The sequence below is a fragment of the Phaethon aethereus genome (assembly GCF_964289735.1).
Source record: "Phaethon aethereus genome assembly, contig: HAP1_SCAFFOLD_212, whole genome shotgun sequence".
NCBI classification, from domain to species: Eukaryota; Metazoa; Chordata; class Aves; order Phaethontiformes; family Phaethontidae; genus Phaethon; species Phaethon aethereus.
Window position 1 is genome coordinate 180,737 of NW_028113775.1, and position 16,745 is coordinate 197,481.

The 16,745-nt window shown below is 37.2% G+C and overlaps 1 protein-coding gene across 1 annotated transcript in view; it reads left to right on the forward strand.

Annotated features, from left to right (window-relative positions):
- Positions 1-1,462: 1,462 nt before the first annotated feature.
- Positions 1,463-16,745, forward strand: part of LOC309416559 (intersectin-1-like) — a gene marked incomplete at both ends in the record, with an annotated part of 46,294 nt that continues 31,011 nt past the window's right edge. Inside the window, 3 exons of the mRNA XM_082016099.1 lie at positions 1,463-1,490; positions 6,886-6,978; positions 9,759-9,822. Of these exons, the coding sequence (XP_081872225.1) occupies positions 1,463-1,490; positions 6,886-6,978; positions 9,759-9,822 (185 nt within the window). The remainder of the gene's footprint in view (positions 1,491-6,885; positions 6,979-9,758; positions 9,823-16,745) is intronic.

Below are 16,745 nucleotides of genomic sequence, written 5' to 3' on the forward strand. Positions count from 1 at the left end.
CATAAGCAAAAATTAAAGTGCTGATCTTCTAGCACTTAAATGCTTTTGAAAGAGCTGTACTATTAAGATAGCTTATTCTGAAAACACTGTATCAGTATGCATGTGATGTTAAACTTTTGAGATAAAACTTTCTGTGCATGAAATTAGTATCAGCTGTGTTACCTGGCATTTGGAAGAAGGTTGGCATTTGGAAGAAGGTTTCTGAGTCATATACCACGCTTGGTTGCTCTGCCAAATGATGAGAAAAAATTCAGTATTTTTTTCATAGTTCTCTAAATTACAACTGAGGGGGAGACTGGCTTACAAAAGTGCTGTAGGTTTTTCTGCAGTGACATCTGTGGAATGTATATATAGTAGGTTCCCAAGTTGGAAGCCAGAAGAGTATGTGGGAAGTGTGAAAGGGGGATGGGGAGGGGAGCAAACAAGAAACTCAGACAAAAGGAAATTGGTGATGCAAGTTAATGCCTTTTCTTAGTGATATTGATAAATTTCTGCTGCAGTTCAAGCAGTCTAAATTATTCTCCTCCTGATTCTGTTTCCTTTTTCTTTTCTCCTGTTGCCTGGAAAACATGAGTGGAATCTAGTAGGACAAGAGGCTGCTTTTTCATTGTTTTGTGGCTCTGTTGCTAGCTATTGTCCTCTTGGCTCAGGCAGTTCATGTCAGTCTTTGTGTGGAGTAAGAAAAATGTTTTCCTTTTTTCTTTAAAGATTAGGCTTCTAGACTGTGTAGCTTGCCAACGATCTGTTTTTTATTTCTGACAGAAAAATTCATGAAATGCACTGTCTTGCTTAGAGTTCTTTGTTTTAAACAAAGTACATTAAAAAATGAAACTAGATTTCAAGACTGCTTACCCCAAAACTAGCCCACAAATTTAATAAGCACATCCAAATGAAAAAAGTGCTAAAGGTGACATCGCAAGCAAAAATACATTAGTTGACGGGAGATACTCTTAAGTTAGCACTGCTTGCTGTTCAAATAAAAGCAATGTTGTATGTTTTCAACAGTTGGAAATACAGCCAATTTTGCTCTTAAGTAGGAGCAGAGCCCTAACACCCAGTAAAGTAATGCAGCCTTGAGCAGTGTCACTGAGATCTTGTCTGTTGTAGCTGACATAACTCTGTTCTTTACTACATCACTGATTATTTATAAGTGAAGATTGGTTTTGAGGACATTCTTGAAACAGAACTGAAATGTAGCTGTTTGCAAGTATGAAATTGCACTCGTGGATGCATAGTATAGTGCAAAAAATGAGACATTTAGTTCTTTTCTGAGTAACAGTTCCTGCGGGTAGTATTTATATGATCCTACTTCATTGCCTTTATTTTTAGCTGTACTAATTGATTGTATGGTGGTAGGAAATATGTTGAAAATGGAAGATACTGTAACTGTTTGATTATCTGTATTTTATTGTGTTTTTTTCCTTTTCCAGGCATCTATTAACAAGCTAAAAGTGCCAGAACCATGGCTCAGTTTCCAACACCTTTTGGGGGTAAGTTGTTTATAGTGTATTCTGAACTAATCTTATTTGCAAAAATTCTGCATAAATGCATGCTTTCCAAATATGTTCTGTATGGATAGTGTTTATGGGAGTATATCTTTCTGAGATGATAGTTTATCCGATTTGTGATCTTTTTGCAGACCTATTAGAGAATGCACATGAAATTTTGCAAAGACATCTCAGAAAAGTCAAACAGAAAAGCTGAGCTGTATCCCTTTTTGTGCATTGATCCATTAAGTCCTATAGTTTGTAACTGTAGGGCAGAGCCAGGCCACTCAGCCACTGAGAGTGGGGCATAGCCTCATTCTGCAATTACCCAGTTTTATTTGCCTGTCTTAAGCTTCCCTGCTCAGTCATGCCTGCTTTTTTCACATTTTTTCAGAGGAAATCCTAAAATGCTATTTAAATGTTATAAATTCTTACTTTATAAGCACTAGTTGTGGCTGAGAAGTGGATATGCTTTTTCTTTGAGGATTCCTGGACTTTTCAATTGCTAACAAGTACAGAAGATGCCTTTGGATGCTATCACTTCAAATTTCTTTTTCATATTGTCCCATAATGCATGTTTAGATTAGAACAAAGGTGCTGAATTTTTTAGCTCTCCATTTATAAGAGGGGAAGGTATAGCATCTTGAATCTCAACTTTTTTGGAAGATCCACGAAGAGCCCTGGTAGTGCAATAGAGACATTACTTTTTGCTATTCACATGAAATACGTTTTTGTGCCCATTTTTGCAATCTATCTGAAGAAAGATTAAAAGATAGATTTCAGTGCTGAGAACTAGTAGCCAGTTTCCACTTAACTGTTGCATCTGTTAAGCGCTTTTCTCTGGAGATGCAGATAGGATTCTTGTTTTGTGTATATGCATGTTTGTATATATACACATAAATATGCATACACATCAAAAAAAGTGGTGTGTATGCATATTTTTGTATGTGTATACATATATATATGGCAGTCTAGTTTTTGGGATTGGATCTAGGTAGGAACTAAATTTGTATCTAGTGTTAGTGTTTTAGTGGGAAACTTCAGGAAACACACATGTTACTCTGAGTATGTTAGAGAAACCCAGTTCTTGTTAAACACGATTGATAGGATGCAAACTGCCAGTCTGAAAACGTCCGTGAAGCACAACAGAAGAAGCATCTCTCTGCATGTGGTAGCTGGAACAAACATATAATTGGAAGCTGCCATTCATTTCCTCAGTTAGCCTTAAGTCCAGCCCTCTGGAATTAAATCTTGTTTGGTGCCAGACTTTCTCAGTTTGGGGGCAAAAAGGTTTGATCAAATGATTTCACTGGACAGTTTCAAGTAGGATACCCTTTTAGGTCGTATAAAAAGTTGTGAATAGCTTCATTTCACCCCAATTTTCACAATCTAAGAGAAGTCATGATGTGAATGAAATCTGCTCGTTCAGACTGAAGTATTTCCTTTTGTTTAGAGTTAGTGCTGTGCTTTGCATGCACCCATATTTAAACAAGTGTATACATTCTTAATGGAAATCTCGTCTTCAAAGCATTCTCCTCTGCCGTCATCAGAGAGTTCTCATTGTATTACAGATGAATAGCAGCTTTCTCTTTTCAACTTTATATGTTACCATTTGATCTTGCATATGCTGTCCAGGATCCTCTTAACTCTAGTACATGGCTTTAGGAAGGAATTCATGCTTTCTCCTCAGACAACTTTTCTCATCTGACTGCTGTACTATGAGAAAGTTGAAATAAGCATGTGGCTAATGTAGTTTCTGAAATATCTTTAATTTGTAATGCGGTGTGAGGGAAGTTCGTTATGATATTCATACTTGAACCAAGTCTACCAAGTAGCATCATATCTCCTCTGAGACCAATGACAGCAAAAATCTAAGATTGTTGTAAGAGGAAACAAATGGTATAAAGAAAATTCCAATTTTTATGGGGAAATATATCATCCTTTCGAGAATGCAACATTTTCTGTTACCTGTAGTCACTGAACAAGATGCAGAAGAGAAGAATTATGCAGTCTCCATCCTGAGAGAGCCCTCACTCCAACTGTGCGTTATCTGGTATCCATCTGCTTGTGAATACCAATAATGGTGGTTTTGGTTTTATTTCACTTCTTTTTTTTTTGAAAGAATCTTTCAAGTCAGCTTGGGAAATGGGCAAGGAAACCGCACAGCACCCACCATTTAAATTGGGGTTACTCATTGATATTCCAGAACACTGCTCATTTTAAGGATGACTAATTAAAAAACCAAAGAATATGCATGGTAGGATTTTTATAATTTTTGGGAATAATGTGGTATGTTCGACCTTCTGTTGATTTGTCCAGGAGAAGAAAATGCCCATTTAATATATGAGAGCATGCTGCTTCATTTTTGCAGATGAGGTGATTGCTAACCCATGTAAAAGAAAAGATGGTTAGAGGGCTTGCTGCTGCATTCAAGAATAGCTTTCTTATGAGGCAATTTTGTGGTTTGGTGACTACCTCCTTTGTATCCAAATATATTGAAAAGCCCCACAATGTCTGTGTTGGCATCCAGGATCTGAAGACATGAATGATGTCTTGGTGTTGGCTTAGATCGTGCTTCATGCCCTCCCATTAGTTTTATTGTTTCCTTAAATAACAGAAGATGGAAACAAGGCAATGCCAAAGATGCCATTCATACTTTTCTAACTGAAGAGGCTACTAGGCTTGCTTGGTTTAACATTGGTTCTTTTGATGTTCATATCCCACAAAGAAAATCTACTGTTTCAATACCAACCAAATCTCCATCAGGAAAAGTAAATATTGACAATCATTTGTTCCAGCTACAAATAGTTAATAGAATACATTTTTACTTACCTCATGCCATAAGAGTTTTTAGTTCTGCATTTTATTGCCTTCTTTTGGGGAAGGATAGGAAGAGATGGGTTTTTTGTTGTTGTGTTTTTAGGGGTTTGGGGTTTTTTGTCGGTTTTCTGTGGGGTTTTTTTTGGTACTGGAATCATGCATACCTCAAACTGAGAGAGAGCAAGCCAGCTAATTATTGCAAATTTCATGCTGACTTTTTTTTTTCTCCACACATTATATTAAAGAAATTCTCCCTCTTTGTCTAATCTACTGCATCCAGCCTTAGGACCTTAGTGTGGAGTGTTGTCCCAAAAGTGGGATCATATACCCGGTGTGCAACGCTCCAATATACACACAGAGTAGAGGTATTTCATTTACAGCGTATTTGCGCAGATATGGGTGCTACGTGGTATTCCACAAAGCTAGCACACCACACAGAGGAATCACCACATACTTATCCTGTTACACGATTAGCGAAAACGATAGAGAACATGTTTACATTCCTTGGATAGCAATTACCACCTTGCTTACTATTGGTTACACATATTTAATTTGGCGCGCATGCTCCTGGAAAGAGTGGGGGTGTAATTTGCATAGTCCCTCAATTGAGTCTGTGGTTGCGATCTCCTCCTGCCACCTGTATCTTTACTCCAGTTACTGTGGATTCTGCTAACCTCATGTCAGTTACATTTTTCAAGAGTGCAGGAACATCTAAGTCTTCATGGTTTACTGCTTAAGTACAAATGCTTCTTCATCTTCTTGAGCACCAGATCCGTTTTCATTCTAATCCTGTAACCTTTATGGTATTGTTAACTCCTACCCACCAGCACACTAGAGCTTTCAGTTTGCCTCAGATACCAGGATTAGTCTTGTTTCCAATACAGGGAGACATTCATCTGCTCTTAGTTGGTCTAGACTAATTGGCCTAGTGTGCATATTGGTCATAAAGTCTTAACACCATTTCTTTCCTCCTGTCAGTTCATGAGAAGGTGGGGGAGATAATTGCTTACGTGAACTATTGTGTTTTGGGATGTTCATATCCAAAGAAGAGTCCTGTTTCATTCCCACAGGAAGCACAGCTATGAAATCTGTTTACAGTGCCTCTATGAGCTTATTCACTAAAATTCTGTGATTTTTGGAGTAATCTTAAAATGTCCTTTCTCTGAATTAGATATTATTAGCCTGCTTGCTTCTAGAAATATATAGGTTATCTGAAACTGAGATGATTTTTTTTTAACCAAGAATGTAGCTTTTCTTTCATTAATGAAATCTGCCATTTAAAGGAATGCTGTTCTTCCCCTTGTCCATTTCGTTTTCTCTCCAATGTATATTTTGCCATATGAAAGTAGATTTTAAATAGAAGAAATTCAGGAGGCAGGAAATGCTCATGTTCTTCGTAACTGCTGAGTCTCATTCTGCCTCAGCCTGCAAGCAGTTTGAAATATTTGCTCTAAATATTTGTGGACCTTATTACCTGAAATTTAATCTCTGAGAATTTAGTGTTGAGACAGAGTGAATGCTAGATCTCCTCTTCATTTTTCTACAAGTCTACATTTTATCTTTTAATATTACTTCAGTAAAACAGCGATTCCATTAACTTAGATGCCTTCGTATCATTACATTCCTGTCCAGTAGGAGTTACAGGAAGGTGCACCAGCATAATGTACTTCTACAGATGTTGAAATCATGACGTTTTACTGGTTAGAAATTATTGAGTCAAACCTGAAACACAGTGTTAGAGAGTTCATTGGAGGTCTCAAGTGGAAGTTGAGATATGTTTGCTCTAAGTACAAATGATTTGAAGGATGAAAGTGAAAAGTCTGCAAGAGGGGAGAGAGGAGAGTAACTGCTGCAGAAATGGAGGTAGAACTGGAGAAAGCATTGTGGAAGCATGGCATTGTAGAAGGGTAGTAAATCAATGTAGACTAAATAATCACCTCAAATTTGTGTGTGTGGTGCAAAGAATCTGGTCCATGTAACATATTTGTACTTAGATTTCTCATTGTCAGAAGAATGATGAGCGTGTTTTTCTGTGCTGTTGTCGCCCATGAAGAGTGTTGAATCACACTTTTCCTAGACAAGAGTTCTTCTCTTATAATAGTACGAAACTGCATAGTACTCAACTGATTCTTTGAGGTACTTTTTCAGTTAAAAGAACTTGAATCATATTACAGCTGTATGTGCTCTGACAGGCAAATTGCCTCCCACCCCTTAAATATCTAGTGTTATGAACTTTTTGCATTATACTCTCTGGTATGCCAATGTTGTCTTTTAATAGTCCATTTGTAAGTTTGATTGCACTTTAAGTAGCCTAGTTGTAACTTAAGACTCGTATGAGCCAGGTAAATGACTGCTGAGGACTGGTTCACTTTAGTTTGGTAACACTTAGTTCTGTTAAATTCTTAAGTCCTAACTGGCTACTGAAGGATTCATGGAGCTTTCAGATATAGACTTTGGATGAATGGCTTCTGTGTGTATGTTGTCCAGCATGATTTGATATAATTACACTCAGAAATAAAAATGGTGTAGTTTTTAGGAGTTGTTTCTTAATTTTATTTCTCAATTTCTTTTGAACTAGGCAACCTGGATATCTGGGCTATTACTGTAGAGGAGAGAGCTAAACATGATCAGCAGTTCCATAGTCTGAAACCAACATCTGGATTTATCACTGGTAATGAAATAGTTTTCAATTCTAATTCCATTTAATTAAATCTTAACTAACAAGCCTAAATATATACAGAGTTGCCTGGGAGACATTTAGGCATAAGAATTTAAAAAATTGAATGGATATTTCTCATTGTATATCCCATTTTTCATATGCCTTGCCACATGAACCCTATCTTTTCTGATACTTTCTGATATTTTTCTGATATTTACCAGCTATCTACCTGGTTTATGCCACTTGATTTTTCTGTAAGTGGGATTAAATTTATTTATAACTGTGGCTCTATAAAGCAGTCCTATTGTGTAGAGCCAGCTGATACTTATAAACTGTAGAGTTAGAATTCAGGGTGTGGAATCACCCTGATGCCTGGTAATATTTATAGCGCTTTTAGTGTGCTCAGTGAATTAACTCATTGTACGGAGTCTGACTGAGATGGAATTAACTTTCTTCATAGCAACCTGTACGATTTGTGACTAAAGCAGTGTTGATAGCACATCAATGTTTTGGCTATGACTGAACAGTGCTTGGAAAGCCTCAAGGCTTTCACTGTTTCTTACTCTGTACTGCCCACAGCAAGTAGCCTGGAGGTGGGCAAGAAGTTGGGAAGGGGACACAACGGGGACAGCTGACCCCAACTGACTAAAGGGCTATCCCATACCACCATGCTCAACAAAAACTGGGGCAAGGGCTGTTGTCTTCCAAGGTAGCCATTGCTCAGAGACTGAGCTTGAGGGAGGTAACGAGTGATTACCTTTGCATCACTTTGTGGGGTTTTTTTCCCTACTCTTTCACTTATTAAACTGTCTTTATTGTGACCAATGAGTTTTCTGAATTTTCTCACTTTTGCTCTCCCTATTCTCTTCCCATCCTGCTGTGGGGAGGGAATTGAGTGAGTGGCTGGGTGCTTGGTTTCTGACTGGTGTCAACCCACCATGCTAACATACCAATAGGTTAAGAAGTCTGTTTAAATAAAGATGTATCAATTTAACTGAAATATGTTTCAGAAACTGATTGTTTAAACTGGTGAAATCAGTGTGGATGACCTCTTTAAAAATCTAAAAGGCAAAATTGATTTAAGTTGTGGGAAGCAAAGCTGCAAGTAAAGGAATTGCATTGATCCTACTAAATTTTCATTGAACACCACTAATTTGCTTTGGTTTTAAAGGCAATAGGATGCCTACTTTTTTGTTAGTTTGTTTTGTTGTATATAATTTTCTTTATTGCCCTCTAAACCCTGATGCTTCAGCTGAAATGAAAGGTATAGAAGTACTTTACCTTTCTTGCTCTCCGATCTGTCAAGAGAATTTCCAGAGTGTGAAATCAGAATTGGGTTCTTAGCAGAGTCTCATCACAGCTGTACATGCCTCCAAGTATACGATTTGATAGTTCCTGCTCCTGTTACATGACAGATACGGTACAAAATACTACTGTTTTTATTGACCTCCTCTGATATTTAGTGCTATTTCTAGTCCGTTTACAACTTTACTTTACAGGTTAAACCACAACAATAGGCCACAACATTTTCAAGTGCCTAATCCTTTTGTAATTGTTTTGCTATTCTTTCTTTTAATTGATAATTGGAAAATGACTTTGAAATCATAGGGTCACAGAATTATTAAGGTTGGAAAAGACCTTTAAGATCGTCAAGTCCAACCATCAACCCAACACCACCATACCCACTAAACCATGTCCTGAAGTGCCACATCTACATGTTTTTTGAATACTTCCATGGATGGTGACTCCCTGGGCAGCCTGTTCCAATGCCTGACCACTCTCTCCATAAAGAAATTTTTCCTAATATCCAATCTGGACCTCCCCTGGTGCAACTTGAGGCCATTTCCTCTCATCCTATCACTAGATACTTGGGAGAAGAGACCAATACTCACCTCACTACAGCCTCCTTTCAGGTAGTTGTAGAGAGCAAGAGTCTCCCCTCAGCCTCCTCTTCTCCAGATTGAACAATCCCAGTTCCCTCAGCTGCTTCTCACAAGACTTTTTCTCCAGACCACTCACCAGCTTTGCTGCCCTTCTTTGGACATGCTCCAGCACCTCAATGTCCTTCTTGTAGTGAAGGGCCCAAAAACTGAACACAGTATTCAAGGTGTGACCTCACCAGTTCCGAGTACAGGGGCACGATCACTTCCCTAGTCCCTCTGGCCACACTATTTCTGATACAGGCTAGGATGCTGTTGGCCACCTTGGCCACCTGGGCACACTGCTGGCTCATGTTCAGCTGGCTGTCAGCCAGCACCCCCAGGTCCTTTTCTACTGGACAGCTTTCCAGCTATATACCATTGCTTTCTTTAATGGTGACTTATCAGGTTCACATCAGGGTAAAGACCATGTTATTTAGTTTGTGCTATCTGACTGGCATTATACCTACAAAAAAAAAAAAATCTAAGATAGACTTTATATTGATACATACGTTCTCTGGAAGAAAAAAATTTCTTGTTCTCACAAGTCATATGATTCCTGCAGAGAGCCATTAACACAGATGAGGGACTGTGAACTGTGAGTTTCCCATTGCTCTAAATGTTTATGCCCATTTGACTTCATGTGGTGCTGACTGTTGCAGACTTAAATAGTATATGCTTGTTGGAAATATCTGGTGGGTTTGCAAGTGACAAAGTAAGTTTAAATCTCATACTCTGTTATGCATGTATAACATTAAGTATTTATGGTTTTACTGTTGGTTCTGTTTTAGATATTTTTGACTCATAATTTTATCTTTCTTCTTACACATGTATTTTTAGCATTTCTGAAATTATGTCCTATTTATTTTATAGGTGATCAAGCTAGAAACTTTTTTTTTCAATCTGGGTTACCTCAACCGGTGTTAGCACAGATATGGTGAGTACATGGGAAAGGATGGGAGAATTGCAGTTACGTCACAGAGTAACTGGTACAGACTTGGACAGTAACTATATTTCACATTCTGAGGTTTAAAATCACCTATTTACTGCAGTGTGCTTTCCAAAAGTCTACAAGGCAAATATACTTTGTAGTATGTTTTAGCTGAGTTTTTAAGTTACTAGTTCAGTGCCTTCTACAAATGGCATTGTTTGAAGTTGGCAATTTGCAACCCTCATTTCAAATTACTAAGTGCTTTGAACTTTATTAAAACTGTACTAATACAATTGCTAAGGACAGTAATTGGTATTGAAAATCTTCTAATGGGAGAGCCTGTGCAACACTTGCAAAAAATTAATTCTGGCATAGACTATTTTCATTGCAGTTGGAAATACAGCTTGAAAGCTTGAAGTTATTACAATTCCTTGGTGAGTTTAGACAGATCTCCGTTGCTGTATATTACACACCACAAACATTTTTTACAATCTGCCAGCTTCTTTATGCCGGATTACAATTGTTTCTGCTCCAAATTACATGATGCTGCCAGACTCAGACATGCTAACTTGCACAGATTATTCATAATTTACATTAATTATATTACTACTAAAACTTTTTTGGTGCTAGACGGAGTAAAATAATATTGTTATTAATTCTAGATTGTAAAAAGCAGCAGAGGAAGGGATAACTTTCAACAAATCTGTTAACTTTTCCTCTGTTAGCTGTTTGAAAGAGGGAGTAGTTTATTGCAGTTATAAAACCTTTTTGTTGTAGTAGGGACTTCTAAAGGCAGAATCTTGCTCTGACTGGAGAAGGATGAGAATTATTTTCTTGCAAGAAAAACAGTTGCTTTGGAAATATGCATGCCTAAAAGAGGGGCTGGATTTACACTGCTTTTAAATAAATAGCTTGCTCTCTTTTCAAATTATCTTCATCTTACAAATATCAGATCTGGTCTGGTTGAAGATTCAGTGAAAGTTCAGATGTCCCTTTGGAACTTCCCTTGCCTCTTAATTAAACAAAGAAGTTTTGTCTTAAGCAAGACATCCTTTCTCCAAAAATGCTCCGTAGGTATTAGCTTTAAATAAGAGTTTAACAAAATTAAACAGATGTAAATAGTCTGACTAAAAATCTCTTCCTCTCTGAATTATTCAGTTTTTTAGCCTCTCGAGAGGGAGACAGTCATTCCACGAGTTCTGTAGTTGTCATAGAGACAAGACCTGAACTTGCACATTTTTTTTAAATAAAGCTGAACTAAAACTTATTCATGCTGCCTTTGTAAATCATAAAAAAAGCATGTAGACATCCCTTTCTTGCTGTCTCTCTTCTTTTTTTGATTTTGATTCTCTGATTAAGAGAAGTAAATATTTAAGTAAAAATCTAGATCACTTGTATATATTCCCCGTTGGAAATCAAATAACCAAGTAGGAAAATAGTTGTATAGTCATAATAAGACCCCTTAAAAAGAAGAAAAAAAAAGAAAGGAAAACCCCTTTCTTTTCCCACAGCTAGAATGATTTAACTCTTTTCATCTATCAGTGAATGTTTGTTTGTAACCTACAACAGATTACTGCTGTCCCATAGAAACAATAGAAGTGAAACTGTTCAGTGGCAAGAAGTCTTTTGTAGCCTCCAAAGGATGTCACAATATGCTTAAGACTGCATTTAAAAATGTGAATCATTGTTTGTCTTGGCTCCCAGATGTAAGATCTTCAAGTGGCACACTTGCTTTGTGGATTAATAGCAATATTCTAATGTTGTCTATTTAAATATTAACATTGATATAGATCCATGAGTACTTTAATAGAGGGAGGAGTTCTGAACTTGTAAGCCCGGAATCTCCACGAGAGATATGAGCTGCATAAAACTTCTTTTCTATCAGTAGTCTTTATTCCCTGAATAGATGGAATTTTTTTTTTTTTAGATAGCATTTGATTATTAGAGGGAGAGAAGGAGAGGTACAACAGTCTGTAAGGAAGGAAAGTTGTTATTCTGAGCTAGAGCAACTTGTAAAACTCTTCAAATTATTCTTCTGATGCTAGAAACATGGAAGTGTATGTATGTTGTGTTTTGGAAGTGTTTTCCTATTCTTAATGAGTCTACAGCTGATCATATTAATCTGTCTGCAAGATAGGAGCCTAGCATTTGTTTCATAAAGGATTACTTATGTATGTAGACAAGCTTATGCTAATACAAACTTTCATCTATTTTGTTGGCTGTGGACGTTCTTGTATAGAAAACCACAACTGGGAAAGGGACTGCAGGGGTGATTGGCCTAATGAGTGATTGCCCATACTGCATTCAGAGCTGTCTGCAGAAAAAGAAAGCCCTGTATCTCGATAAGTTTCCAAACGTATTATCTCATGAGTGTGAGAATTTTGTTTGCATAAATGAGCAGTATAAGGATTTTTGCAGTCTTATATTTTAATTAAAATTGAATTTTTGTATCACGAAGAAATAATTTTCACTAGCACTTCAAGAAATGCTAACTAGCTAGGTAGCTGAAGTACCAGCTTCTTTGAGTCCGGAGTCTTCTGCCTCAAGATCTGCTTTGAGAATATTCTGCAGTTGGTGTAATTGTTTTTTAAGATGAGACTCCAAGGAATATATTTTATCTTAATTTCTGCTGTTAATCAGAGCTTCTCCAGAAGTCATATACCTTAGGAATAGTAGCTCCATGGTTTTTAGCATTGAGAATTCCTGTGTCCCTTCTACTCATCATTCATTTGAGAAAAAAGAAGTCTCTGGGACCTTAGTGGATCAAATTAGTGGGTTTATTACGGTCTGTTGTGACAACTTCCTTACTGTTCTACCCTTTACAAGCTTTGGAGTCTGCCAAGCTGGTAATCTATTAAGAAGCCTGTAAGTAGGCTTTGAATTGAGACTGCAATGGCTCGGGAGATGACTGTTTTTAAGTAGGCAATAATCTGGCTTTCTTCTAAAGCCCTTATGAATGGTGGCCTCAAAAAGCATCTTCTGTGTAGCCTGTATCACTGGAATTAAATGAGAACTAAAATAATGAATGCCATCTGTTTTTCACGCATTTAGAGTTACTTATGTTTCCAGGGCAGACTAAAGCCATTGATTGACTTATATATTTTTGACATATGCTCCCCTCACAACCTTCTTAAATGTGTCTCCCAAGTGTGGGAGTGAAAGTTTATGGGTGGCAATTCTGAGTTGTAACTCTTACTATACATGGATTAATTGACTGTGATAAAGACCTAATTTCTCCCATGATGGCTGCATTATAAAATGCAGTGTGGGACTGTATAATCTAATATGGGAACGTAAAGCTAAAAAAATCCAGATTTTTTGAACTGCAGGGAGGTTCCCTTGTTTTAACACTGTGCTATTTTCATGGAGATAGATGTTTTGTAGGCTAATCATAAGCATATTTGATGGAAAAAAGCCTTTATGCTCAGTTTCTGTGCTTCATAAATGCAAAAATAATCAAGTTGTCTGTCTTTTGAATTCTGCAGAAAAAAGGAGAGGAAGGAGGAGGGAAAGATCTGTAGGGGAAGAATTTTGTTAGCACCTGAAATCTAGCATTGTGATGAAGCCCACTGCAGCTATTCTCATGAGAAAACCCCTGTTATAAACACAGGCCTGTTCTATAAAATCTGATAAATATTTAGTCGGTGTTTAATCCATTTACTGCTCTGCACTGGTTCCGGACAGACCTTAAATGAAACAAATTTAAGGAAATTACTTTCTTCCAAATTTCATTAGAATTTCATTAGGTTCAGTAATCAGAAATGGAAATTTGTCCTATTTTTGCACTAATGATTTTGTCAGACAAAAGCTGATTTTTGTTAGCGTGCTGTAAAAATGTGTATAAATTCTATAGTGTGTACATAATTTTTCTCAATGAAATTTGTGCTATTAATTTAAACAAGAGACATAGACTAAATTAGTTGAACAGATGGTCAGATGTTAAATTAAAAGCTACTGATGATTATGTGAATAGAAGGTCAATTAAACCAATGAGACTGGTGCACATCAAAGTTTCTTATTACTGGACAATTAATATTTTCTCATGTAGAATGCAAAGACTTACTGTGTTCTAGCAGTGCACTCTGTAAATAGTGCCTGGAGAATCAACGTTGCCTACAGCAGGGTATTTACTCTTGCTGCATTTTCATGGCCATGCATATGACAGGTTGAGGGACTCTGCCTGTGCTTTAGTAATGGAAAGGCTTAAATTTTATAAATCAAAGTATTTGCAGGTATAGAAGCCACTTGAACAAATAAGACTATTACAAATACAACTTGTACATTTCTGCATTTAAGCAAAGTAATTGCAAGGAACATTGTGACTATCTGAGCTGGTGCTGCCCTTTGGTCACTATGCTCCATACGTTGAAGATCAAGTCATCTTTGGGAGGACCACTGACTGCTTGGAGTACAGTCAAAAATCTGCTAAAATAGGTTTATCCAGATCAATTTTTCTAGCTTTGTTCCTATGCACATCCTCAGCTCGCTAGCTATATAAGCCTGATTTTTACTGACTGTTTCCACTGGACATCTGACAGAAGAATGGCTAAGCAAGTGTTCAACTAAACTTTCATTAAAAAACCCATGCGTTTCCCTTGTTGAATATGTTTGAATTTTCTTTGGTTGCCATCGGAAAGGTGTGGTTTCTGCTTGTAAGCATCAGTTAACTGAAGCTAATTACCTGCTCCTGGTTTCCATTGTTCTTAACACTCTGTAATTTTCTAATGAGACTTTCTTACCCTCGGTATTCGTTCACTGTATGTTAGTTTACTTTCTAGCGCAAAACCCACAAAAGGGAGCACTTCAGAAACTACGTTTAGCCATTAAGTTTCTGACATTCTAACACTCCAAATACCTTTTGCCTCTTGAATGTTTCAGGTTTCTAAGTCTTGCAGCATGTATTTCTCCCAAGTGAGACTTTTAGAAATCTAACATCACTATTTATAGGTGGTGACTAATGGACATTATATGAACTGTTTTGGTTGTAAAAAGAGGTGTATGAAGAAGACAGTGAAAATATACTGAGTAATACTGTTCCTTGTAAGCCTAAGTGATGACTTTGGGCAGCAACAATTCTACAGCATGTTGTGGGACACTTCCATGCTATTGTTGAAAAATAGATAGAGTGGGTATTCTTAATTGTTGTAGTGAAACTATGAAGTCCTTCAAAATCAGTTTGGGCTTTTTACAGGAATTTTAAATTGACATAAACATTTCTGACATAGAGAAAATTTGAGATATGCAAACTTGTTTTTTTGAGGTTTATACCTGTTTCATTGTATAGGAGAAAAAGCACTACATACTGCATACATGCAGTCTGTTTGCAGGTTTGCATATAGTAGCTTGTGCTGTGTACACCCCCTGGACAGAAAGATATGATGGAAGCTAATAAAATCTTAGGCTTTTTATGTCCAGAGAAAGCCGTTGCACTTCAGAATTAACAGAACATGGATAACCTCAACAACAAAATGTGAGAAGCCTTCTCTCTGTTCTTCACACAACTATTTTCTAGAAGTAACTATACCTCTCATTTTGAAATACACATTTTTCATTAACAGCTGCTGCTTAACACTCAGAGGAGAGAGGCTCCTCTGTGTTCACTAGAGTTCTCCCACTTCTCTCTGCAAGTTGCATGAAGACAAAAATATTACATCTTCCACTTTAACTTAGCCTGCCAATACACCAGGAGGTACCAGTGTGTTCCTTGCTCTTTGTGGAAGAGTGATCAGAAGCTGAGACTCTAGAGCAGTGGTGTTCTGCAAGGAAGAGGAGATACCCATTCCAAATTTGTACTACTTTTGATCCAGGTTTGCCATGCTGGCCTTCCCTCTTCTGCTGGTTGGACTACCGTAGTAGTCTGACTGCTACAGTAAGATCTTTTGGACTGTTTATTTGCCACATGAACCACATACTAAGCAGTCGTGACTGAAACTTGAATCCAAATCATGTTATGCTATGTGGGTCCCAGAATCAGTTTTGATAAAATTTAGGTTTCCAAAGACTTGCTGGTAGTGGGATTAGAGGAAGGTGTAAAGTTACTGAAAAGCAGGCAGATTTTATGTGTAATTAAACTTCCTTGTGATATGAAGCTTCAGGAAACAACTGCTAGAAGTTCTCACAACCAAAACTTGTTATTCAGTGAAATATATGCAGTAACTCATCATCTTTCAGGGAGTGGTGTAATGTATACTTTTTAACTGTAAGCCTCAGGGTCTACAGTTTCCTCACCAGATGCTGTCTGTCTTCTCTAAATGCTGCTGCCAGATTTTTAGTAGTATTATTTGGCATCATGACATCAAAATCGTTGGATTAGGACAGCTACACTGCTGAAAATGCTGTCTTACAAGTATTGGGAAGGGTTGGAGTGTCTCCATTTTTGGGGAAATGCTACTGGTGATCTAAACTAGGGGAAACTCTTAGGATGTATGGTTGACCTGTGGCAACCCCTGCTGGGATCTCCCTCCTTGCTGGGTTTTCTTAGGGTTTTTTTGGTAGAGGTGGGAGGATTTTCATTTTGTGAATACTTTGCCACTGCATTTACCTGGCTGTCTACTTGTTTAAGTATCCATTATAAATAACTGTCAATTTATTGCAATACCTTTTTGATAACTTTTCACATACTTGCATGAAAGCTTTCCTTGACACAGATTTGATCAGAAATAAAGCTCTAGTTTAACTACTGCCTGAGTCCTTTGTGTTGTCATGTCTGTGACATGTAAATGTATGCATGAACTTAAAAGATATTATTCCAATACTGAAATGCGTACTTAATTTTTCAGATGAATGCAAAGGAATAAGCCTAATGTTTAAAACTAAATTTACAACTGATTACATTATTAATATGCGTTTAGTCTGGTTTTTGGTTTGCAATTGTAGGAAATAACATTAGTCTTCTTGCTTCTCTCCCCACAACCTCCCAACCCTGTTCC